Source organism: Phaseolus vulgaris, chromosome 9, assembly GCF_000499845.2.
Source record: "Phaseolus vulgaris cultivar G19833 chromosome 9, P. vulgaris v2.0, whole genome shotgun sequence".
Lineage (NCBI taxonomy): Eukaryota > Viridiplantae > Streptophyta > Magnoliopsida > Fabales > Fabaceae > Phaseolus > Phaseolus vulgaris.
In genome coordinates, this window is record NC_023751.2 from 13,306,083 (window position 1) to 13,332,381 (window position 26,299).

General features: G+C 31.7%; 3 protein-coding genes across 3 annotated transcripts; 2 read left to right on the forward strand and 1 right to left on the reverse strand.

Annotated features, from left to right (window-relative positions):
* Positions 1-2,486: 2,486 nt before the first annotated feature.
* On the forward strand, positions 2,487-8,063 carry LOC137820846 (25S rRNA (cytosine-C(5))-methyltransferase NSUN5). Its single transcript, XM_068625128.1, has 13 exons — positions 2,487-3,137; positions 3,213-3,271; positions 3,369-3,419; positions 3,523-3,658; positions 3,822-3,907; positions 4,100-4,198; positions 4,393-4,446; positions 5,417-5,561; positions 5,781-5,842; positions 6,508-6,595; positions 6,863-6,937; positions 7,479-7,640; positions 7,729-8,063. Exons 1-13 carry the CDS (start codon positions 2,846-2,848, stop codon positions 7,947-7,949), a joined length of 1,530 nt encoding a protein of 509 aa, XP_068481229.1. The 5' UTR covers positions 2,487-2,845; the 3' UTR covers positions 7,950-8,063.
* A 630-nt stretch (positions 8,064-8,693) lies between these two features.
* On the reverse strand, positions 8,694-9,497 carry LOC137820847 (17.1 kDa class II heat shock protein-like). The gene has a single exon (XM_068625129.1). It carries the CDS (start codon positions 9,354-9,356, stop codon positions 8,886-8,888), a length of 471 nt encoding a protein of 156 aa, XP_068481230.1. The 5' UTR covers positions 9,357-9,497; the 3' UTR covers positions 8,694-8,885.
* Positions 9,498-15,775: 6,278 nt separating this feature from the next.
* On the forward strand, positions 15,776-17,709 carry LOC137821496 (uncharacterized). Its single transcript, XM_068626117.1, has one exon. It carries the CDS (start codon positions 16,490-16,492, stop codon positions 17,522-17,524), a length of 1,035 nt encoding a protein of 344 aa, XP_068482218.1. The 5' UTR covers positions 15,776-16,489; the 3' UTR covers positions 17,525-17,709.
* The last annotated feature ends 8,590 nt before the right edge of the window (positions 17,710-26,299 follow it).

Sequence of the window (26,299 nt, forward strand, 5' to 3'; positions counted from 1 at the left end):
TAATATAAATTTCAGTATTATTTTTCATTTTAATATTATCACAACAGTAATTTTTTTATCATAAAAGAAGTGAATATCCAAAAATATACACGAATGTGTTTCCACTCGTATTTTTATCTTAACTATATAATTAGTATTGTCTAAGGCAATCTTTTATACAAAAATTTCAGTACATTTCAGTATGCTCAGTTTAAAAAGGCAAAACTGGTTAAAAATTGATAAATCAATTTTAAAAATTGATAATTATGTAGCATTTTTTACTAGCTAAAAACTAGTATTTTATGTTGTGCAATGTATAGAATTTATATTTGCTGTTTTTTATACAGTTAAAGTTTACAATCATAGGAAGTTCCGACGATAATGTTATATCGAAAACTTAATTCCCGTGTTTCAAATAATATTCCAGAAACTCGTTAGTAAGATGCATAAAAAAAAGTCTTTCAGATTTTAAATTGCAGAAATATGAAAAATAATCTTAAAATTTAAATTTGAAAAATATTTTTGCCGTTGTTTTGAAATTTAAATTCCAAAATAATGAAATATAAAACACATGAATAAACTTATTGCTAGAATAGATATTAATAAAGTCAAGAGTTAACAATTTTTTTATTCTGGAAAATTTAGAATGAATCTAAATTTGGTTCCTGAAATTTGAAAAACAATTATATATCCTTTAAAGTTATTTTTTTTTACATATCTTCAATGCTTGAAGATTAAAATATATTTAAAAAAAATAAAAACTTCAAATATATTTAAATTAATAAAATAAAAACCAGATCCACTCTAAATTTGATTAATAAATAAAAGCATAATTTAACCCTATAATTAAATAGAGAGATATGCTTGAGAAAATAGAGGTGCGAAAAGACACAAACTTTATAAAAGAGGGTGTTTCTTCCTGCACCTTAACAAACTTCTCCCTGCACCCATTATTTTCGTAATTAACTGTCTACCCCTTTTAAAAATAACTTCTAAATCACTCTTTTCGAAATGTTTCATGAACATATTTTCTGAAACACACTTTATAAATTTCGTATTTATCTTTACAGAAGATAAAAAATGTGTTTCAGAATAGTTTTTTTTTTTCTTTTAGATTTTTTATTCTAGAAACATCTTTTGTTTATGGGACACCAATCTACTGTCAAAGGTAATTTGAGTATTTCGAAGAATATAGGTACGCAAAAAGCAAAATATAGGGATACATGAAGAAACACCCTACGAAAGAATCCAAAGCCCGAAACTCAAAAGAATAAGACAGTTTCTCCTTGCACCATATGATTTTCTATACGTACCCAAAATAAACTTTTAAATCCAACATTGCCCCTGTGATGTTTGTTTTGAAAAAAAACTGTAGACGAATGCTTGGTGTGCTGATGGTGGTGTATAGAGGGTTGCTATGGTGGTGGAGAAAAACTTTCACTCTTACTTGCGATGCATATTATTTTGAGGTAAGAAACTAACTACCATGTTCGTTCTTTGATTTTTTTTAGCTAAGATGTCACTGGATCCCGATATCCAAAAGTCTACATGTATGGCTACGGATGTAAGAATTTGGAAGTCATTGTCACGAATTCTGGATATATAGTAATTTTTATTTCCCATATAAGCTTCCGAATGGACATATCTAAAAGTGAGTTATGAGTTTTGGATATCCATATTCGTAAGTGTTTTTTGAGTTATGGACTTTCATATCCAAAAGTTAGTGATGAGTTACAAATTTCTATATCCAAAATGGTTTGATTAAGCTTATGAATATTAATATCCAAAAGACAAATGTTGCTCATTAAGGATAGAGAAGACTTTTCACATAATGCTGTTAGGTGCATGTAAAAAATGGTGCGGTGCAGGGAGAATCAGTCAAAGAAGAAATCCAAATATCCCACCACCTCCATACTTTCTCCCTCTATCTCCATAATAATTGTAAAAAAATCAATTTTAATTTTTTTAAATTTTTTAAATAACTCTAAATAAAATATAAACTCATATTTTAAAATAATCTCAATTGCACTTCCACATTTCATATCTCTTTTCAATCTCCAAACACTTGTAACATTTGAGAGAGTAATTGTACTCGATGTTTCCCAATATTGAGATAATTTTGTTGACTTTTATATACATTTTTGTATGTCACTATTTTTTTAAGGTTTTGTGGTTTTTAAAAAAAATAAGCGAACAAAAACATAATTATTATCAATAAAAACACCACAAAAAACTTACTTCAACCATCCACGTTCAATACAAGCAACCACCACAACTTAAAAAAAATAAAAAATTTAAATATATTAGGAAAGATATTGTTAAAATTATAAAAATATAAAGGTGTGAAGAGAAAAAATGGAGGTATAGGAGGTTTTTGGCATTACTCAAGAGGGCAATTACTTCTCGAACTTCTTGCACCTCATCAAATGTGTACCAATTTATTGTATAAAATGAAAAAAAGTACCCTGAGATATAAATAAAAATAGAATCCATTATCTGGAACTTCTGAATTTTAGATTTTTATTTCCAAAATATGTTTCCAAATTTATGTTTTTGAAATTTCTTTTCTTAAAAGTATTTTTTATTTTATTTTAAAATTTATTTTCTGAAATGATATTTTAATTTTCAAAATCTATTTCAGAATTTTATTTTTGAAACACAATGTATTTCGAATTTATTTTTTCAAATTTACTTTTTGAATTTCAGATTTTCATTTTGGTTGAAAAGATCGAGTGCAGATCACAGTTTATCAGGTTCAAGAAGAATTTCTCTTAACAGACAGTAAAGACGACACTAATAGAGTCGTCGTTTCAAGCAAAACAAACGAGTGACAAAAGGTTGTGGTTCGCCGTGTAAATTCAGTGCAATGCAGAGACCCAAAACAAAACGCCGCAATTCTTTTCCTCCGGAGCTTGCCAAAACCCCTAAACCCCTGGGAATGAAGAAGGCGAAGAAAAGTGTTGAAGAAAATGGGGGAAAGCTCAGGGGTGCGGACAGGTCAGCGTATTTCGCACGCAGAGAGGCAGCGAAGATTCTGAGAGTGGTTCTGGAAGGAGACGCTAAGCGCCGCGCTTCTGCCTCCATCAAATCCCTCATCTATCAACCTTCTGTTAGGAACAAGAAAGCCACCTTCGCTCTCCTTTGTGAAACCCTAAAACGTAACTAACTAAATAACTACCTATCTCTCTCTGAAATGTATCATTTCATTCACGTGTTCGGTGTTTCGTCCGCAGATCTTCCCATCATCAAGGATGTCTTGGAAGCTGCTTCCATTCTCAACACCAAGTGGAAGGTCATAAATCGTAATAACTTCACCGCGCTAACTTTGTTTCTTCTTCGTTTTTACTTATTTCTTAACACTATGTGTGGTGTATTGTTGATTTTTGCAGAGGCAACAAGAACTGGTTTATATCATTGTCTATGATATCCTTTTCGGCCAGGTGAGGTGTTTTTCTGTGATTGCGTGTAAGGACTTGTACTTCTATGACTTCTGCAAATCGAACTAGTTACTCAAGTGGTTATGGTCAATCTTGAAATTTGTAGGCGGTTCCACTAGTTGGTGATGCAGAGAAGTACCTTATGCGCCACGAAGGGGCCCTGCGTTCAGCTCTTAAACAACTTTTGTCGCAGAGAAATGTGAAGACTGTTAAACAGTTGATTGCTCTGCATGAAGTTCCAGGTCACTTTTGACATCTTCCGTTTTTTATGCATTTTATTAGATGTTATAGTTTGTGGAACTGGTGCTCGTAACAGTTGATTCCGCAATGTTTTGATTTCGAAGTTGATGCTTTATAAATTATGGTTTTGAAATTGTTACATTTTCAATGGATGCTCTTATGCAGATGTTTCGGTACCTCGGTATGTTCGCGTGAATACGCTTAAACTGGACGTTGATTCTGCCTTGTTCGAACTTCAGAAAAATTACTCGGTAATTTGGTCAAAATATTTCTGTTCTGATGATCAATATTTTATATTCTAGTCGAAATGTTTACTGAAATACATTTCTTTTTATTTTTAGGAATGTATCTAACTGAATTCATAAAAGAATCATCAGGTGTACTTCATTGATTTAATCCACATTTTTGGTTCATAAAGATTATTCATTTGTTGTATTAAATAGGTTCAAAAGGATAATCTACTGCCTGAATTACTGATACTCCCACCAGGCACTGATTTACACGATCATCCTCTTGTAAAAAATGGCAGTATCTTTATGCAAGTAAGAAATTACTCTTTCTTTTTATTTTATCTTGTAAAGAAGTTATCTATATCATTATCTGTATATAGGTCTCATTGGATGAAAAAGTTAATATCTTTTGCTATTTAAGAAACATATTGGCATGACAATTCTGTTTGCTTGTTTTTCTTTCTTTTATAATCTTTTTGCTAACATGGAGACAAACTTATGTAAAGGGTAAGGCAAGTTCCATGGCAGCACCAGCTCTTAGACCTCAACCAGGATGGGAGGTGAGTTATTGCTGCAATGCATAAACATTGAAGATATGAAAATTTGATTCAATCATAGATGCTTTCTTCTTCTTCTTTTCCCTTGTAAACATCACTTATTTCCATATAATTTCTATCCCTACCCCCTTTCTAGGTTTGGATCTTTCTACATTGGGCTTGCAACTCTTTCACTTATTTTTCCTCTTGGCAGTAAATTGTTAATTAAGTATCCTTTTTCATGTTTCTGTCTGTCTTTCAATATTTTTCATAGCCAATTTAGTAATTAAATAACAGGTCAGGCAAAAAGTACAAAGAAAAAGTAAAACTGACGCGGTCATAACATGTGGGAATCTCTAGTCAATTAGTTTCATGAGTAAGTGTAGCCCATAATATCTCATGCAATGTAACTTGATGAGACGATTTTCAAGTAGGAGTGAGCTATTGCTCTGAAATTAGAGGTGTATGTTTCCTTTATTGTTTAACAGATTATTCGTGTATGTTTCCTTTACCGTTTAACAGATTATTCTCTTTGTACGGGCCAAATTCCTTGTTAGATAGTTGGTCATCCTATTGGTGATTCAGGAATACTGCAGTATATTGTATTTAAGCTGTTAAATTGTGTCTGCAAAATATTTGTTTTGGCTTCTATTTTTAAAATTCTTCTTTTGCTTAATATATTAACATGAAATGTTTTTTTCTAATTTTACTTGTATAAGTCCTTAGGAATTTTAACTTCGAAGGATAGCAAAGAAATGGCCAGGGTTACAATATGTGAATTAATTACTAGAATAGAAGTGAGCAACCACTCTGTATGTACGTGCCATGTGCTTGCTGCCTGCTCTTTTTAACTGTCATGTTATGAATGTTCAATTTGTAAATTACATTATAACTATAAAAATCAGTTACATAAAAAAAAGTAATGTTGAATCCATTAGATACTTTGTTAGTTATTCCAATCCTTCCTAATTGCACACCTCAAATGTATTTGAAGGTTATTGATGCATGTGCAGCACCGGGAAACAAAACTATTCACCTTGCTGCCCTTATGATGAGTAGGGGAAAGATTATAGCATGTGAGCTGAAAAAAGAAAGGGTTAAGCGTTTGAAAGACACTATAAAGCTATCTGGTGCTTCTAGTATCCTTTGCTGTTATATCTAGATGCTTACTGAAGTGTCTCGACAGTAAGTGTCTCGGATGTTATTTAAAACGACAGGCTATTCTAGTTGTCTAGAATCCAGGTCTCTTTTCTGCATTTACTGTCTCCACAGCTGGCAAGCATTAAATTCTGAGATTATTCTTTTTTAGTTAATTTTCGGTTGGTGGTTCTAACTGTCAAACTTAACCCCAAGCTCAGACATACAAGTCCTGAATGAGGATTTCTTGAACATAAATCCCAAGGATCCTTCATATTCTAAGGTGAAGTATATGTATATTTCCTCCTCTATAGTTAAATATTTTTGTTTCATTGGGTATATTGGGATGGCTACTAATAGTTTGACTGATCTTGTATTATCAAAGTGGACCTTATAATCAATACATCTGCAGTTTTCTTCTAAACTTCAATAATTACTATTTATGAAATGTTTTTTTTTTTTTATGTTTTGTGCATTGCAATAAGGAGTTACCGATATGTATTGGTTTTGAGGGTCGAGAGTTCTGGCTTTCTTTGTTGGGCCTCTGTATGATGAAGTTTTGTAATGTGATGAATGCTTCTGGGAACTTGGTTCTGGAAAAATGTACACCAGAGTGAAAGAGAGATTTTGTCTTTCATTCATATTTTCTCCTATTAGAGGAGTTAAGCTTCACTGAATTGCTAATCTTAATCTACTGTTGTTAGAGCACAAGCTATATTTTTTCTTATTGGAGGAGTTTACTCTTTTTACTAAATGGCTAATCCTTATGTTGTAAGAACCTATTATTTTTCAAAGTCCTGTAATAGCATGAGGTTTTTATTAATCGTGTAAGGAAAATACAATTTGTCTAGAGGTTGTTTGTTACTTTGTCTTACTGATTGCAGTTTTATTTAGTTCATCTGTGTGTTTGTGTGTCTGATCTGATTATCATTACATCTATCATGACAGGTGAATGCTATTCTCTTGGATCCTTCCTGCTCTGGTTCTGGTACTGCTGCCTCAAGACTAGACCATCTGCTACCATCTAGAACAGCAGGTTAATTTATTCTACAATGTAGATTGTATCTACCTAGATGTCAAACTCAACGCATGAGTAATGCTTGTAAAATTATTTACTGGTGGTATTGATAAAAAAAACGGTTCGCATGTAAAAATGTCATAAAAGTCAAGCTTGGCCATAATACACTATCAATTAATGTCCCGTAAAGTATTGAACAATTTTTAAAATTTTAATGCCAGATTAAGTGTGAAAATTTTCTTTATTTTTTTGGTATGACGATTTACTTTTTAACTGTAAACATAGGTCAGGATACTGATATGGAAAGATTGAATAAGCTTGCAAGTTTCCAGAGAAAGGCTCTTCAGCATGCTTTACTTTGTAAGTTAGTTCGTTTCTTCCTTGTCACATCATTTTATCAATCTTCCTGTTTCTATATTTTTTTAGAAACTTAATAACAGTCGCCAAATTCTTTGTTGGGGCATATAAGTATACAACCGAGTAATATGTATCCGATTTTAAATTATTATAACACTCATAGTCTATTTTAAAATTTATGTAATTATAATTTTTTTCATGACTATTTGACATTGAAAAGAAAAAATAAATTCAATTTTAATAATATCAAGTTTTTTTTTGCAAAAAGAAATATTTAATAAATGTTTGGATGAATATGATATACTTGCTATTCTATATAGACATTAAGACACAAATTTCATATACAGGAATAAGTATGAATTTTTATTTTGGGGAAGTCGTCTCTAATTCAAGGTCCTTAAAGAATTGTCTATCAACCAAATTCAGAATGAAGATATCATTCCTTAATATACAAATGTCAAATATGAACTTAGGATTTTAAAATTTTTGAATTTTTCCGAAATTAAGAAATGTTCCAAAAATTAGAATTATTTTTATTTGGCAGTTCCAGCTCTTGAAAGAATTGTCTACAGCACATGTTCAATAAACCAAATTGAGAACGAAGATGTCATCAAATCTGTTCTTCCCATTGCCGAATCACATGGATTTCACTTGGCCAAGCCCTTCCCCGAGTGGCAATGCCGTGGTCTTCCAGTGTTTGAAGGCTGTAAGTACTAATTTTAGACAGCAGCAACAGTTCCTGGTCTATCATTGTTTTGCACTGTGATTTCTAACTCTTTCCTTTTGCCTTTCAGCTGAATGCCTGATTCGGACAGATCCTGCTAAGCATGGTGAGGGTTTCTTCATTGCTTTGTTTGCTAGGAAAGATGCGATCTCTTCGGAGAGTTCAAATAAGAATAAAACTACAATTTTGCACAGCACTCCCGGAATTAAAGACGAGCAAAGAAAGAAGAAACGCATACCGTTTATTAGCACTAACCCATTCAAAATGTGGTTGTATGATCAATTGATGTAGCATCCGAAATTGGAGGTACAAGGAAGTGAACAAGATAATATTAGAGTACTCCATTGAAATCCGTATAAAATGGTTTAATTTTTTTTTTATATAAAACGTTATATTCTAAAATTATTCTGACGGCATTCGACCATTTTCTTTCGTGGCCAATATTGATCGAGTACTATCTGATCTGTTCTTAAAAAGAGCAGCGTTCCGTGTTATTAACCGCTGTATTCCGGTCAATTATCAACAAAGATTATGGTAAAAATAACACGAGAAAGGTATATTAATACTTATACTCCTATTTATTAGGGGTAACAAAGTCATTTGTGTCAATTTAACCTACTCAACCAAAGGCGTGGGTTAGCTTGTTAGATTTAATGTATAATTAATCCCTTAATTCTGCTTTAGTTAATGCAGTTATGAATACAATTATATTATGTAGTTATAAAAAGAATAATTCACAAGAAATAAAAGTATTGTTGTAAGCATGTTAATGTTATTTGACATGTCTATCAATCTGGCAATACAGGTGAAGATGCATGAATCTATTCCTTTGTCTTATGTAATCACTATCAATCAACTTCCAATTGTAATTATTCTAGTATTCATTGAATTTTTTAACTGGGGATTAATTTTTCAACATTCTTTCTAGGGTGGAAAGCCAGTTATAGAATGTCGACATGTTTAACTATTCTCACTTCAGGGTGGCCTTCTACTCATCGAAATACTGAAGCATTTAAAAAAATAGCAGCGGAAGAATTAGAAAATTTAAAATTCATTAAAAGACATGCATTATTATATCTCTGGTTCAGATCACACTCATAACCAAAAACAAGAACATGAAAGACAGTCACAGCAGGGAAAAGACAAAACCGTATAACCTCATACAGAACATGAAAACAGGGATACAAGTGCAAACAGGTTGGAGCCGATTTTTGAAAATCAAGAAATTTAGCCAATCTTGACCTCAATAGTCTTGGGCTTCTTGGGCTCAGGAGGAGGCAACTTGTTGACGGTGACGGTGAGGACACCGTCCTGGCAGACGGCTGATACTGTATCGGTGTTGGCATTGTCTGGGAGTGTGAACTTGCGCATGAACTTGCCAACCCTTCTCTCCATCCTCAGATACCTGGCCCCTTCTTTCTCCTCCTCCCTCTTCCTCTCGCCGCTTATGAGAAGGACGTTGTCCTCCTCCACCTGCACCTTAATGTCCCCGGATTTCAAGCCAGGCATGTCGACCACGAATACGTAAGAGTTCGGATATTCCTTCACATCCGCAGGTGTGGCAGCCATTGCCTTTGCGTCCCGCACGTACGTCCGCGTCGGAGCACTCAAGTTCTTCTCTGCGTCCTCCGTGAGATCCATGATTCGGTGCAGAGTGGAGAACAATGGAGAGTCCAAATCCATCAACCTGATATCCATTTCCTTTTCTTCTTCTCTTGCAGAAACAATGTTATCTGTTGCTTTGATTCTGTGCTGAGTGGCGGGTGCATTTTGGGTATTTATAAGGATGACAGGGTTAGAATGGGAGGTTCCAGAAAGAAACACAGAATAGTAGTAGGAAGTTCGAGGAGGTTCGCCACTTAGTTCCCATGCTTCTAGTAGGCTCCACAACACTCTTTCATTTCTTTAAAAAAATCCAAAAATAATTATTTTTTGGACTTGCTCTGGCCCATTCTCCATTTTCCTCACATCCAACCCTACACTAAACCTTTTCCCGCTTACATAACACCAAAGAATCCACAACAAACTAAACACAAATATTTATACGTTTAAAAAAAATTAAGAAATTTTCTTATCATCATTCTCATATACGTATGGAATTACTTTTTTTAAAGACTATTATTTAAAAAAAATGAAAATAATAATGTTATTTAAAAATTTAAAAAAAAATAAAATGAATTTTTAAGAATAATTAATATGGAAGTGGAGGAAGAAAATATTGAAGTGCAGAGAAAATTTGGGTTATTTTCCGTTTAGATATGCATATAGAGATGGGTGGATTTTGCTTGAATGCATGATACGTGGTTGTCGAGAAGGATGATTCCCTTCCACGTGCCTCATTCTTTCACATCCCACTTCACAGACACATACCCCGTAACACCTTCCCTTTTCCTCTCCAAAATTAAATAAGAAAACAAGTTTTTAAATAAGCTATATTTTTAATTTTTTTATTATAAATTTAAATAAACGATATAATATTACGTCAATAAGTTTATTATTTATTTATTTTTCTTTTGATATGGATCAATTCAAATTTTAAAGACGACCACAATAAAACATTTTATCGGTCAACACTTTGCAATAATGTCATAAAATATATAATTATACCTATATTAAATTTAACAGGAATGTTACATTTTTCAGTAAAATTACATTTTTTTTCAATGATTTTCAACATATATTTAAAAATTTAGAATTCATAAAAGTTATTAATACAAGCTTATCTACGAAATCATAAAGAGGTACTACACAGAAGATAAGACGATTGACCTCTCCATTATCATTATTAATCTTACTATTTTTTAAATGGATCAATTAAGCACGAAAATATTTCACAAAAAATATGTATTATTAGTATACACTTTTATAATGATATTTTATTGCATATTTAATAAGTTAGTCCGCACTATCCATAAACTAAATTATTTAATATAATACAATATTATCGTGTAACTGATAAAAAAAACATAATATTATCTTTAGCCTGTTTTAGTTGGGCTATAGCACTTAACTCATTCCTTAGATAGCTTTATTTTTACATCGTTATGAAGGAGGACATTTTAATGTTTTCAAAGTAAAAAAGTAACTTCAATATTATTCATAGTGTATCATTTAAATAATAGCTTTAAGAAACTTATTAAATTAAAAACACGATAAACTATATATAACAAAGTGCTATTCATAATAGTATATAACTTGTTTATGTTAGTGAAAGTAGAAGAAATTTAGATATTTCATGTGTATTATTTTTAGAATCGATTTTAAGATTTATGCTAGTGAAGAAAATACTTTGAGAAACTTTACTCTAGAATTTAGCATGAAAAAACTTTAAAAAACTTGTCTCACATTTTATTGAAAAAATATATTAGAATTAGTTATGAGTCGTTTCTTTATTAAAAAAAATTATGAAATAAAAATTAATTTTAAAAAATAAAAAATAATTAGTTGTTATAGTAATTAAATTAGAGACTATTTTAGAGATTAAAAAAAATTGATTTCTAGATTAGTTTAAATGATTTCTAAATGAAGATCTAATTAATGACCAAAGTTTTTTTCAGAGATTCTTATGCAATGTGATGCATTTCAATATATTGACTATTTTAATATTTTAATTTAACTTTGTAAAAATACCCAATAAGCACTAAAACATGTTACACAAGATTACCAAAGAAGAGAAAGAAGAATAATAGTTACATAGAATAAAAACAAAAATATAATTAAATCTATAATGATATTGAAGCATTGGTTTGATGATATTCTTTAACAAAATTGTTTTATTCTTGATAGGATATTAATTCTCTTTTCAAATCAAAATATGATAAAACTATCTTTTAATTTGGTATATTAAGATCAACCTATTACGATTTTAATTCTCTAATGCGTCAAGTCAAATCAATATCTACATCACAAAATCCTTTACTATATAATTGTATGTTATTTAATTTCAGACTTCCCTGAATCAAATTAATTTAGTTAATCTGATAGAGTGATAAAATGGACCCTTGAAGTTCACATAACATTTTAAAACGTGCAACAATGATCACCAATATCACATATAATTGATGACATATATTAAATATGGATAAAATATATTAAAATTACATGTAATATGGTATTGGTCATGTCTTTTTCCAATTTAGCTAAATTTTTTTTAAGATAATTTCAAATGCAATTTAAAAGTATTGCACACGAATACAAGCTTAAAATAAAACGATAATTTAAAGTAAATAGCCCATAGAACCTACTTTCACTAAATACAGTACTATAAAATAACATATAGAACATAAATAATACTCATACTAAGCTATGTTAGATTAAGGAAGTTCTTATGAGAAATATGTCCATGAAAGATTTTAGATTTGCAAAAAAAAGTTATGTTTATTTCAATGTGAAGAATGAAAGACGACATTTGGGAGAAGAAAATGATACCCTTTAAGAAAAACAATGAATTATGAAAAATTTTATTTAATATAATATAATAATAATAAACTAATATATTTATATAATAATATTAACAATAAATTTTTATTTTTAAAAAATAATTTTATATGTATCTATAATAAATTTTTTTTAAATATTAAATAAATTTAAACAATAAAAATATTTAATAATATTATTAATCAAAATAAATACTAATAATTAATAATAATAATAATAATAAATTATTTATAATATATAGAAATAAATTACAAAATTTTAATTATTAAAATTTATAAAAAATATATTTTCTTTTTAAATATTAGGATAAATTTATAAATTTACATTCTAATATTTTAAAATATTAAAAAAAAAAATTCACACACATTACATCATTCATCAACTTTGATAAACATTTTTCGCAATTTTTTCTATTTCATACTTCTGACGTCCAACTTTTAAAATTTCACATATTTTGTTTTGATTTTAGTTGACAGTTTGACTACATTAGTTTATCTCTTGACAGTTTGAGTATTGACATAGTATTGTATTTGGCACATTTTATGTCCTACACTGTAATTAAACATTTGCGTTTTATGACTATGATTAACTTAAAAGGTCTAAGACTTTAAATCATAATACATATAAATAAAAATAAAGGATAATATAACATGTTTATCAACAATACATGTGTGTAACAAGATAATACAATCACAGATAGTTATATATTGACAACTATAAATTACTTTGTAACTAGAAAGAAAAATAAATTTTTATTTAAATAGAATAATTTTATTAAAGTTATATTAATCAAATCAAATTATAAACTAAAACATTTCAATTTGCAGTTTTCAATTACAATAAAAATAAAGTCTATTTCCACTCTCACTGACCATGGTTGGATAGTCTTCATGAGTCTTCTGTGTGATGCTCTGACTATGCTGGTTTTCTGGCAAGACAATCATAAAGTCACCATCTAGCCTAATAATGATAAAACTTTTAATGTGTTCCCATCTTAGATTTGGTTGAATCAATATTGTTTATTATAATTATTTATTTCTAAAAGTATTATATTAATATATATATATATATATATATATGAATGATTTGATTAAAACTTATAATTTATAATAAAAAACTCATTCTCACAATATATATTGGTGTGTAAGATGAGTTTTATTTTTCTTATTATATTCTTTAATCTTATGTGTAAAATTGAATATTTACAATTATTTTAATAAATAGTGAGTGATTACATAAATTCTATTAATCTTATATTAGTATAAAATAAATTGAAATCTAATTTATCTCTGTAAGATTGTTTTGTAAATGATGTTACTCTTATTTATATATTATAATTTGATTTTATATTTTTAGTAGATATGTGTCGCCAACAATTTATTTTTAAATTGATAAAAGAAATATAATTATTTTAATTTTATATTTTGTATTAATAATTCTTATTGAAAGTGTTTTTAAGAAAAATAAAATTTTTAGAAAATAAAGATTTTTTTATGCAAGAAAAATCATACTTAGACACATTCATTATTAACAATGTTTTATTAGATATAAAAGGTTGTTGCACAACAAAATTGGAGAAAAAAAAATTTAGAATGTTTTTTATCCATAAATATTAATTTTTCGTATATTAATATAGATTATAGAAATATTTTTGTTGTTTTTTTTTATTTATTTAAAAGTTTTTATGTTAAGTATTATGTAATTTTACATTTAACAACTATGTTGTTTTATTTCTATTTGTTTGCTTGTTAGGATGTACTTTACTTTTATATATCTTCTCATTTCAGTTTTAGTTATCTTATTTTAGATGCAAAGTGCATGATTAAAATAAAAGAGACAAAAATGGATCATGGTAATTGTCATATACTAAAGGAATTTGATTTAAATTATAAATCATATTTGTTTATTAACCTTTTACTCAATATATATACTAAAAATAAATTACTTTATATTTAAAATCGCAATCAAATTATATATAATGATCGTGTAAAAAGTAGTAAGTTATAAATTTCAAAAAATAAAATATACATAAATCATATCATTGTTAGAATTAATTATATAGTCAGTCAAATGCAAATAAAAATTTCTATTATAATAATAATAGTATTTTTTTTCTATATTATCACTTTTAAAGTTTTTCATCATTACAATATTTTTTTCCAATTTGTTTAATTTTATTATCTTTTTAATAATTAACAACAGTATATCTATACTTATATAGACTATTTTTCATTATAACCGTTTTTTTTATACATTATTTTTTTCCGATTCTACCCTTATTTAATATATCTCATTTTATTTATACAATAGAGTATTTTGTCATTTCATATGAATTATTTAAATATATATATATATATATTTAAATTAATATTAATGTACAATTTTTATATGACTTTTACACTTTTTCTTTAGTTATTTATTTTATTTTAAGGCAACAGGAAGAAAGAAAGAGCATACTGTTATACATTTTCACACCAAATCTCACATATAAAATAAAATAATCTCCATTTTCATTCTCTCTTTACACTCCATTTTTTGTTTTTCAATTTCGACTCATCCAAAATTATTTATTTGTATATTCTATTATTGTGAAAATTGAATAAAAGAGAAAAATGTGGATATACAATCGCAATCGCGCTTGTATTTTCACTAGTATGATATGTATATAAAAGGAAAAAAATTTACAAACAAACATAAATAATCAAATCAAAATTAATATGTATTCATATTCTCATTTACATTTAATAATATGTATTGTTGTTGTCGGATTGTTTTTTTTTTTTTTTTTATCAGCATTGTTGTCGGATTGTAAATTCAAACTTGCACTTCTTATAAATATTAAAAATAAAATGCTGTCCATAGGAATGTTGTTTGAATGAAAGTTTTATTATTTAGTGAGGGATAAAATGTATGCTCACATTTTGACGGATTATTTACTATGTAATGATTTTGAGCTGCTTTATAAAAATTAAATAAGGATTTAAAATGAAATATATACTTTCAAAATATAAATTATACAGATGACATTAATTCTAATAATAAATATAATAAATTGATATATAATTTTAATATATATGAATAAAATGATATTTAAATAATTTAATTGTATCATTATACTTATAAGCTCCTCTGCAAAATAAATAACAACAATGCTAACAATAATAAATATAATAATAACGAAAGTAACGATAACAAAAATAGTACACATTGTATTATTACAAAATAATAAAAGAAAGCGTGACAATAACACTAGTATAAAAGTGAGATGAGAAGAAATCTATGATAGGATAAATAATAAAATTGAAAAATCATTTATTCACTACACATTTTTTTTTGATTAAATCATAATAAAATGATTGTTCTATTCTATTCTATATAAAAGCTGTTTTAAAGTACTGATCCATCCTACGTGACCAATCAACTGTAATTCGTACAGAGTATGGAAGAGGAAAAAAATGTATAACAGAATTTACTCACTTTTTTTCCTGTTAGTTATGCTATAAAAAATCTGCAACATTTCATATTTTTTTGCTCTTTTCATCACTGTTCTTGTAATTTTCATGCTCTCCACAGAAGAATAGCGTGAGTTTTTCAGTTACCATGAAAAATTACTTATTCTATTATTATTACTTATGGTTAGATTAAAACTAATATAACAGTTTCAATAAGAAACATTTGTTAATAATATGAGAAATATTTATTGAGTAAAATTGTACATTAATGTAAAAAAAAATGTGAATATAAAAAAGAGAAAGTGAAGAAGAGTATGCAGCAATGATGGTGGTGCCGCTTGGCCATGCCATGGTCCCCCATTAAGAATCACTCCAGTAGCACCTCACCAGCAGCCAATCACTCAGCACCTTCATCTTCATCTTCTCTAACATTTTTTTATAATGTTTTTCATTAGAGAAAATACATAAAAGCATTTCATTTGAACAGGAAAAATAGAAAACCGAGAAGTGAGCGATACATGAACAGACACCTGTCGATGTAAAAACCCTCTCTATAATATTCATAACACAAACCTTCCCCTGTAAATGAGTTCTGCTGCCACGCTCTCTCAATGTTCTTCTCTTCCTTAGTCTTTCCGCCGCCGTTAGGTTTTTCCTCCCATCTTCCTCTGCACCACACCATACCCCAAAGCTGCTTAATTAAGACATGAATTGCTGAAAAACCATCACCATGATGACACCTATTGTTTCCTCTCATCAACCCTCTTTTTTTTCCCAATAAATGTTTCACCCTCGCTCTCAAATCTCCCTCTGCAAGAACAAAAAAGTAAAATCAAACACTTCGTCCTTTTTAGTACCAGTAACCTTGACACCCCCGACCTTGTCTTTTACTAAAGGAAAAGGAAAGCAAACCCTACCCTTAAATTCTCCGAAGTGGCGAAGATGAGTTTGGGCACGGCGGAGGACGATCCGGGTTCTGAAATCCACATCCCGGCGGAGATTGACTGGCACATGTTGGATAAGTCCAAGTTTTTCTACCTCGGCGCCGCCTTATTCTCCGGCGTTTCCTTCACGCTCTACCCCATGGTCGTGTTGAAGACGCGCCAGCAGGTCTCCTCCGCGCGCTTCTCCTGCCTCAACATGTCCTGCGCCATTATGCGCTACGAGGGTCTCAGAGGCTTCTACAAAGGCTTCGGCACTTCCCTCATGGGCACCGTCCCCGCGCGGGCGCTCTACATGGCCTCGCTTGAAGTCACAAAAAGTAACGTCGGGACTGCCTTTCTCGAATTGGGGTTCTCCGAGACGACGGCTGTGGCGGTGGCTAATGCCGCCGCGGGTGTCACTTCCGCCATGGCGGCGCAGCTGGTGTGGACTCCCGTGGATGTCGTCAGTCAACGGCTCATGGTTCAGGGGAGCGCAGGGAGTAAAAACATTCTGGCTAATCATAATTACGAGAGTTACAGAAACGGGTTTGATGCCTTTAGGAAGATTCTGTGTGCTGATGGAGCAAGAGGGTTCTACAGAGGGTTTGGGATTTCGATATTGACATATGCTCCTTCCAATGCGGTTTGGTGGACTTCTTATTCCATGGTTCACAGACTCATTTGGGGTGCTTTTGGTTCCTACATGAGTAAGGGTAAAACTGAAAGCAGTGATAATTTGAGTGGTTTCAGGCCTAATTCAAAGACAGTAGTGGCGGTTCAAGGGTTAAGTGCGGTTATGGCTAGTGGGGTATCTGCAATTGTGACAATGCCTCTTGATACCATTAAGACAAGGTTGCAGGTGTTGGACAGTGAAGAGCATGGGAGAAGAAGGCCTCTAACTTTTGTTCAGACGGTGAGGAATTTGGTGAAGGAAGGTGGATTGCCTGCATGTTACAGAGGATTGGGACCAAGATGGGCTTCCATGTCATTATCTGCTACAACTATGATTACTACTTACGAGTTTTTGAAAAGAATGTCTACCAAGAGTCCATAGAATTGGAATGCATGACAGACCAACCAACTAAAAGATTGTTAGGGATTAAGAATTAGGATCACTTGTTTCCTTGCTCCCAATTTTCTTTCTAGTTTGTATTAGTGGACCTTATCTGTATATGGAACCTTTTTTCTTTAAATTTCTTTGGATCTTTTACCAAATACAATACCTATGATTTTCACTTATTTTGAAGACTTGTCTTTTGGATTTTAGAAGTATTGTTCTTTAGTTTACACCCTTGAGGATGCGGTGAATGGGGCTCTGGCCTTTGCAGATTGCAGGAGACGTGGTAGAGAGACTAGAGTCATGGATCCAGTGAAATTGTCCTTCTAAGTTATGTATTTTAGTTTTATTTTATTGTCTGCTTTGCTTTATATTTACACTACCCAAAATTCATTATTCTATGAGAGTAAATAAGCTAAAATGTAAGGTAGGATCATTATCATTACCAGTAGTGAGGCTGAGATTTGAATGGCTAACTTTTGGGTGATGTGATAGTTTATTCTAAAATATAAGTTAAAATATATAATTTCTAATTCTGCCCTACAGAAGAAAAAGAAAGGCATTTGTTATCACACTAATTTGATTTGCATTCTAAAAGTGGCTTCCCAATCGATAATCCTATTATTATACAATGGCAACAATAGGTGTAGATTTTGTTCGAAAATAAGGAAGGAGGATAGGTACGTCGACTTGGTCAAAGTGAGGCATGGTTTAGAATTTGGATTCTAGTATAAAATATGAGAGAGATTTAAGGAAAATTGAGTTGAAATAAAAGAATGAATTGGTGTGTAGATAAAAGTAATAACATTAAATGCATGAGAAATAAAGGGAATGAGTGTAGGAAGCAGGGGAAGCAGAGGAAAGTTGTGGTTTGTTGAAACAAGGGGCTGAAGAGAAACCATATTTGGAAGTGGTATGTCCCATAAGAAAAAGGATGGTAGCTAGTTATTTTATTCTGTGGACTGACATGAGTAAAAGCTGAACCAGTAGAATGAATTGGCATTAGCATTTCTATGCAGCATTCAGGACACAAATCTGTGGGTCAATAATCCCTTCAAGATGCTGAGCCAGGACAAAATCTTTACCATGGAAACGGACAGAAAATTAACCGCAGAGGAAGTGACAAATAGGATAATGGATAACCTTTTTTGGCACAAGGTGGACTCACAAGAATAAGACCTCGCTCCCAGACAAACATGGCTAAATATCCCAACTTCAAATTTTGACCACATTTCTCACTTTTTCTTCCTTCGAGTATAATAAATCACAAAATGCTTTAAAGGCTAAAAATTAAACTTAGATAAAGTGGTTTTGGTATAATTCATTTGCTTCGGTATTGAATAAACATGTTAAATAAATACAAATATATGATTTTTTTTTATCTTATTATCTACCATATATTGTTAGTGTAGTGTATTTTTAATCACAATCCTAGGTTGAATACATATGATAGATAGGATAAGTGAGTTATCTTATATTCTCATTATCTTATATATTTATTACAATAACTATATTATTACATTTGTCAATCCTCATTATATGTTATTTTTATTTTTATTCTATCATTGTTATAGTCGTTGCTAGTGTTCTCACTGTTAAGATCATCTTAATTATATTCACTATACCATTATATTCATCATCAACTTTTATTGTTATATCCTTACATATTAATATTTAACCATAAATTTTTAAGTCATTATTAAATAAGAAGAAGATGGTAAGAGAAAGAAAGTTTTTTTTTATTTTTTATATTATGTTGGATTGAGAGGATATAACGAGAAACATTTTAATACAAGAAAGGGAATGTACTTTTTTATTTTTCTTGTTTTTCATTCACCAGAGGAGGAAAATTTCAAAATTTACTTATGATTCTTGTAATTTTGGATTTCAAAATGTTAATAAGATTATTTTTATCAACCTTACAAATCAATTTTCCAAATGGTACATCATGATAAAATTTAGAATTAAAAATCAAATACAGGTTTGTTTATTTTTTACTTTTTTCTTCTACATTCCTTTTTTTCTTATATTAGAAGTAAAATAGATAAATAATTTATAGGATCAAATTGAAGGTTTTAATTTGAAAAACATAAAAAATTAAGAATCAATCTGAATGAAATTGAAGTTAAAGTTGTTTATTTACAAACAGAATAGAATTTAAGGGTCAATTAGCATAACATTAAAATTTAATATGTCTATTTATAAATAGTATAAAATTTCATAAAGTTGAAATTTTTTCAAAAATCCAAGTGATATGTTTCATAAATGTTGAAATTGTAATCTTATTTTTGTTATGTATTTTTATTTATTTTAGATGTTCTTCTATTTATTTATCTAATAATCTACAAAATAAAATTGCAATCCCAGAGCTACCTTAATTTATTCTGTGGGCTACTCAATGAGAACCAACATTGAATACTGAACAAGTGAAACCATTTGCAGAAGTAAGACCAAGGTGGAGTTGAATTGTGTACCTCACTCATCTGCTACAATAAATTTAATATTATTATGTAGAGAGATACTCCAGTATGTGAAATTCAGAATACATTTTATAATTAAAAAATATAGACTTAATTCATTTTTATCAGTAAAATATGGATATTTTTATTTTATTTTTTAACTTTTAGTTCTTGCTCCTACTTTTGTTTTCTACTATAAAATGTAATGAAAATGATATCATATCAACATTAACAAAATTGATAAATATCATATCAACATATAATATGATCATGAACTAAAATCAGAAAGTAATAATTTATAGGAATTAAAAAATTATTGTATTTGTATGAACTAAACATGTATATAGTAATTAAAATTAAAGAATATATTTACAGAGATTAAAAACAAAAGTTAAAATATTTGTAATAAATGCAAACAAAATAAGTATTAACAGGACCAAGGTAAAAAGTAATATATTTTAAAGAAATAACCATTTTTCTAAGAATTCATAATATTAAATTTCTAAAAATTTACATTAATCACCAATAACTTAAAGATATAATAAAAATAATAATCACAAACATTTTTTTAGCAGAAGAAAAACTATATTCATTTTAATAATGAGTTTTTTTTCAAAATAATAAATATTATCATAGTTGAATGAGATAAAAAAAATAATAGATATGTTAATATTAAAAATATTTATTTAAACACTTTTAAATAAGTAATTTCGACAAACACAAATACATCTAAGATATCCAACCATTATAATCAATCTAGAAAAAAATGTTAAACAAACATGGAAATCTAAATATGAATTATATAATATTATATAATATTATATTATCATAACCTTAGTTATTTCCAAATTATTTTTTTTATAAAAGTTTTCATGAACTTGACATCTCAGCTAAGCTGACACCTCAAACAACAACAATAATTTATCATTACATAAAAAAAATATTATTAAAAAAAAATACAAATATATGGGAGATTAAAACAAAACTCGTATGCTAACAAAAAGATACATACGATACATAAAAAAATTATACTTATTCATAAAAAATTATAAGACCATACTAGATGGAACCTATCTAACTCTTGTAAATCTCGTAGGCAGCCATTATTTATATTTATTTATTTAACAAAGATAATTTTTCACTTTAAATCAATTAAAATAATTAAAAATATATTAAATACATATTTAAAAATAATTTTAAATTTATGAAAATGAATAAAAATTAAATTTATTAATACTCATTACATCAACTTATTTAAATAAAATTATCGATCTTAAATACGTCTAATCAAATAAGTTTAGGGATATTTTTAAAGTAACTATGGTTTTAAATATGTATTAATTTTTAAAAGATTATCATTTTTTAAAGGGCAAACACTTTATTAAAAATACAATTAAAAAAAAAGTGCATTCAAATAATTAAAAAGGAAATCACAAAGAAGATTAAGAAAAAAAAAACATTAAAAAGTAAGTATGCTTGTCTAAATGGATAAAAAAAATTAAGAAAAATGAAGTTACAATGGTTTTCATGGATTTTTATCCAAATCCAAATAAATGGATTATCCACTTTAACTAGATCAAATATATTTGGATTTTTTTAAAATTTATTTAAAGTGGAATAAATCTAGATTAAATTCATTTTGTTAATTAGATTAAATCTACTTTGTCAATTACATTAAATTCATTTTGATATGGACACAGACTAACCTGGTTCAAACTGGGCCTAAGCTGACTCAACCTGGACACGGACCAATTCGGCTCAACAACGGTCCAAACCCAGACGACTCAACATCGAGTCGGGCTCGTACGTCTCGACATCAACCTGAGCCCGGACGACTCGAAATCGGTTTGGGCCCGAACGACTCGACATCGATTCGGGCCTGGATGACTCAACATCGGCCCAGGCCCGGACGACTCAACATCGACACGGGCCTGAAATCCTCGACATCAGCCTTGACCCGGACGACTCGACATCGGCCTCGACCCGAACGAATCAACATCTGCCCGAGCCAACTCTACTCAACATCGATCTCGACCCGCTCGACTCAACATCGACTCGGGCCCGAATGATTCAAAATCGACACGGGCCCGCTCGGCTCGACATCGACCCAAGCTCATTCGACTTGACAACGGCTTGGGCCTAGACGACTCGTCATCGGCCCGGGCCCGCTTGACTAGACATCGGCCCTAGCTCGCTCGACTCGACATCGACCTCGACCCAGACAACTCTACATCGGCCCGACCCGATCGACTCGACATCAACCAGGACCCGAACGACTCGACATCAGGCCGTCCCCGCTCCACTCGACATCGACCCGACCCTGAATGATTCAAAATCGGCTCAGGCCCGCTCGATTCGACATCGGTCTGGGCTCGTTAGGCTCGACATTGATTCGGGCTCACTCGACTTGACATCGGTTCAAGCCTGTTGGGCTCGACATCGGTCCAAGCCCGTTGGGCTCAACATCGATCTGAGCCTGCTCGACTTGACATGGGCCCGTGCGACTCAACATCGACCTGGGCCTAGACGACTCGACATGGGCCTGGGCCTAGACGACTCGACATGGGCCTGGGCCCACTCAACACGACATGGGCTCATGCCCGCTCGACTTGACATTTGCTCCCGACTCGACATTAGCCCGAGCCCGCTCGACTTAGTATCGGCCTTGGCTCGCTTGGCTCGACATCGACCTGGACCTGCTCAACTTGACATCTGGGCACGCTCGGGTCGACATTAGCCCTGGCTCTGTCGTCTGAATATTGGCATGGGCCCGTTCAACTCAATATCGGACTCGAAAGACTCAGCTCGACATGGGCCTGGACCGACTCGACTAGACATTGGCATGGGCCAACTCGGCTCAATATCGGCCACTCAACTCGACTTGGTCCAGGGTTGACTCGGCTCGACTTTGGCCCGAAATGACTTGGCTCGACTTTTGCCCATACCGACTCGATTCGACTTGGACTTGGATGACTCAGCTCGGTGGACTTGGGCTGACTTTACTCAACCTGGACCCGAATTGTCTTGGCTCAACCTGGATCAGGCTAAGTCAAAATTTAACCCAAAATGCAATTTGGATAATCCAAAATTGTATTCAATCTATATCCAATTAAATAGATTGGATTTAAAATCCAAAAAATATGGATTTAGATTTGAATGAAATATATTTAAGTCAACCTAATTTTTAATGCAATATATCGAATCTATCATTAGGTATAATTAAACTGTGGAATAAAAAAAAACTCAAAAAAAATTATTGAGCTAAAAAAAGATACGGCAATATCATAACTTTTTGGATGAATTGATTAAAAACATTTTTTTCATTCAAAATTAAATAATTCAGAATAAATTATAAGCTCGCCACAAGAAAATACAAGATAAGAAAAATACGATCAAGAGATCTGAATTTGATGCTCCCTCTAACAAGAGCCCAGTATATATTATACAAAGCATAATTATAAAAATTAATATAATATTTAGAAAAACAAGCTCATAAACAAGAGCCTATTTATATTAATACAAAGCATAATTATAAAAATCTATATAATATTTAGTAAAATAAACTCATAAGTTCATGTAAGGCTTATTAACTAATTTTCAACTTAAAGAAATTAAAGTATAAGTTGGGTCTTACCAGACGTAAGAAAGTTAAATAAGATATAAAGATAAAAATTCATAAATTTATTAACTTTTGAATTAAATGTAACATTATAATTTTTTATATGGGTTATTTATGATTCATTGGTATAAAATTAAAAAAAAAATAATAATTGAAGTCCCTTTTTTTGTTTGAAGAGTTTTTCGAAGATTTTTTTGTTGCTTACATATGTATATTTTTGGGCAAGTATAAGTTTAGGGATATTTTTAAAGTAATTATGGTTTTAAATATGTATTAATTTTTAAAAGATTATCATTTTTTAAAGGGAAAATACTTTGTTAAAAATAAAATTAAAAAAAAGTGCATTCAAATAATTAAAAAGGAAATCACAAAGAAGATTAAGAAAAAAAAACGTTACAAAGTAAGTATGTTTGTCTAAATGGATAAAAAAAATTAGAAAAATGAATGGATTGGATTTTTCGAAATCCAATCCAAATCCAAATAAATGGATTGAATTTAAAATCCATATCCACTTTGGAATAAATCTAGATTAAATTTACTTTGTTAATTAGATTAAATCTACTTTGTCAATTACATTAAATTCATTTTGATATGGACACAAACTAACCTGACTCGAACTGGGCCTAAGCTGACTCAACTTGGATGCGGACCAACTCAGCTCAAGAACGACCCAAACCCAGACGGCTCAACATCGAGTCGGGCCGAACGTCTCAACATCGACCCGGTCCTGGACGACTCGACATCGGTTCGGGCCCGGACGACTCGACATCGGCCTGGGCCCAGAGGACTCGACATCGACCAAGAACCGAACAACTCGACATCGACATGGGCCCACTCGACATCGGCTCGAGCCCGAATGACTCAACATCAGTATGGGCCCACTCGACTCAACATTGATCCTGGCCCGCTCGACTCAACATCGACTTGGGCCTGAATGATTCGAAATCGGTACGGGCCCGCTCGGCTCGACATCGGCCCAGACTCGCTCGACTCGACATTGGCCCGGGCCCAGACGACTTGACATCAGTCCGGGCTCGAACAACTCGATATCGGCCTGGGCCTGGACGACCTGTCATCGGCCCGGGCCCACTCAATTCGACATCGACCCTAACTCGCTCGATTCGACATGGGCCCGGACAACTCTACATCAGCTCGGACCCAAATGACTCTACATAAGCTCGGGCCCGCTCGACTTGACATCGACCCAGACCCGAATGATTCGAAATCGGCTCGGGCCCGCTTGACTCGACATTGGTCCGGGCTCGCTCGACTCAACAACGACTTGAGCCCGCGACATCGGTCTGGGCCCGCTCGACTTGATATTGTCCTGGGCAACTCAACATTGGCCTGGGCCTAAACGACTCGACATCGACCCAACCTTGCTCGACTTGAATTTGGCATGGGCCTACTCAGCTCGACATGGGCTCGGGCCCGCTCAGCTAGACATCGACCTGGGCCCGCTTAGCTTGACATTTGCTCGGGCCTGCTCGACTCGACATTAGCCAGGGCCCGCTCGACTTAGTATCGGTCTTGGCCCGCTCAGCTCGACATCGGCCTGGGCACGCTCGGGTCGACATTAGCCCTGGCTCTGTCGTCTGAATATCGGCCTGAGCCCGCTCGACTCAATATCGGACCCGAAAGACTCAACTCGATATGGGCCTGGATCGGTTCGACTAGACATTGGCACGGGCCAACTCGGCTCAATATCAGCCCCAGCCGACTCGGGTTGACTCAATATCAACCACTCAACTCGACTTGGTCCAGGGTTGACTCGGCTCGACTTTGACCCGAAATGACTTGGCTCGACTTTGGCCCATATCGACTCGATTCAACTTGGGCCTGGATGACTTAACTCAACGTGGACTTGGACTAACTTTGCTCAATCTAGGCCCGAATTGTCTTGGCTCAACCTGGATCGAGCCAAGTCAAAATCCAACCCAAAATGCAATTTGAATAATCCAAAAATGTATTCAATTTATATCTAATCCATATCCAATTAAATGGATTGGATTTAAAATCCAAAAATATGGATTTGAGATAAATCCATTTAAATGGATAATATGAATTTGGATAATTATGGATTGAATTTTGTAATTTGGATTTTTTCCACATCCTTATTACGGACTAACCTTTTTTTTTCCATAAACTATTATTTAAAATGTAAATAATGGAAGAGCTCAAACAAGTATTATGTTTTCCGCTTATGTTCCGATCTATTCGAATGGAAGAACTTATAACAATGATATTATAGGCAAAATATAAAATTAACAGAAGATAACATAGTTTTTCTTTTAATGAGTTTTCTTCTTACCAGAATGGAGCATTGAAATCCCGAGGTTGGAGCATTGAAATCCTGAGGTGGAAAAGGAGGGTTTGTGTTGCAAACCGAGTTCCTACTCCTGGATGTACTAAAGTTTACCAAAGACAAGGAAAGAAGGAGATTCACACGCAAAATATCACATAATAATATAAAGAATTATTAGTGTATAAGAGAATATGAAAATTTGAGTACATCCTGAAAATTATTCAATATTTCTAGGACTTTACGAATTCATACTCTTATGAAAAAATATTGAATAGATATTATGAGGTATCATGAAAAGCAAGCTATCGGATTTGAGTGTATCTTACTATTGTTGCGGGTAATTATTGCGGGTAGGTAGAAGTCTTTCTTAAACGAGATGTTTCAGACAT

Bases quoted from the DNA above. Each gene is read 5' to 3' on its own strand.
- LOC137820847 (XM_068625129.1), bottom strand. From the start codon at position 9,356: ATGGATATCAGGTTGATGGATTTGGACTCTCCATTGTTCTCCACTCTG.
- LOC137820846 (XM_068625128.1), top strand. From the start codon at position 2,846: ATGCAGAGACCCAAAACAAAACGCCGCAATTCTTTTCCTCCGGAGCTT. The intron at 3,659-3,821 runs GTCACTTTTGAC...GCTCTTATGCAG, and splicing joins TGCTCTGCATGAAGTTCCAG to ATGTTTCGGTACCTCGGTAT. The intron at 7,641-7,728 runs GTAAGTACTAAT...TTTGCCTTTCAG, and splicing joins TCTTCCAGTGTTTGAAGGCT to CTGAATGCCTGATTCGGACA.
- LOC137821496 (XM_068626117.1), top strand. From the start codon at position 16,490: ATGAGTTTGGGCACGGCGGAGGACGATCCGGGTTCTGAAATCCACATC.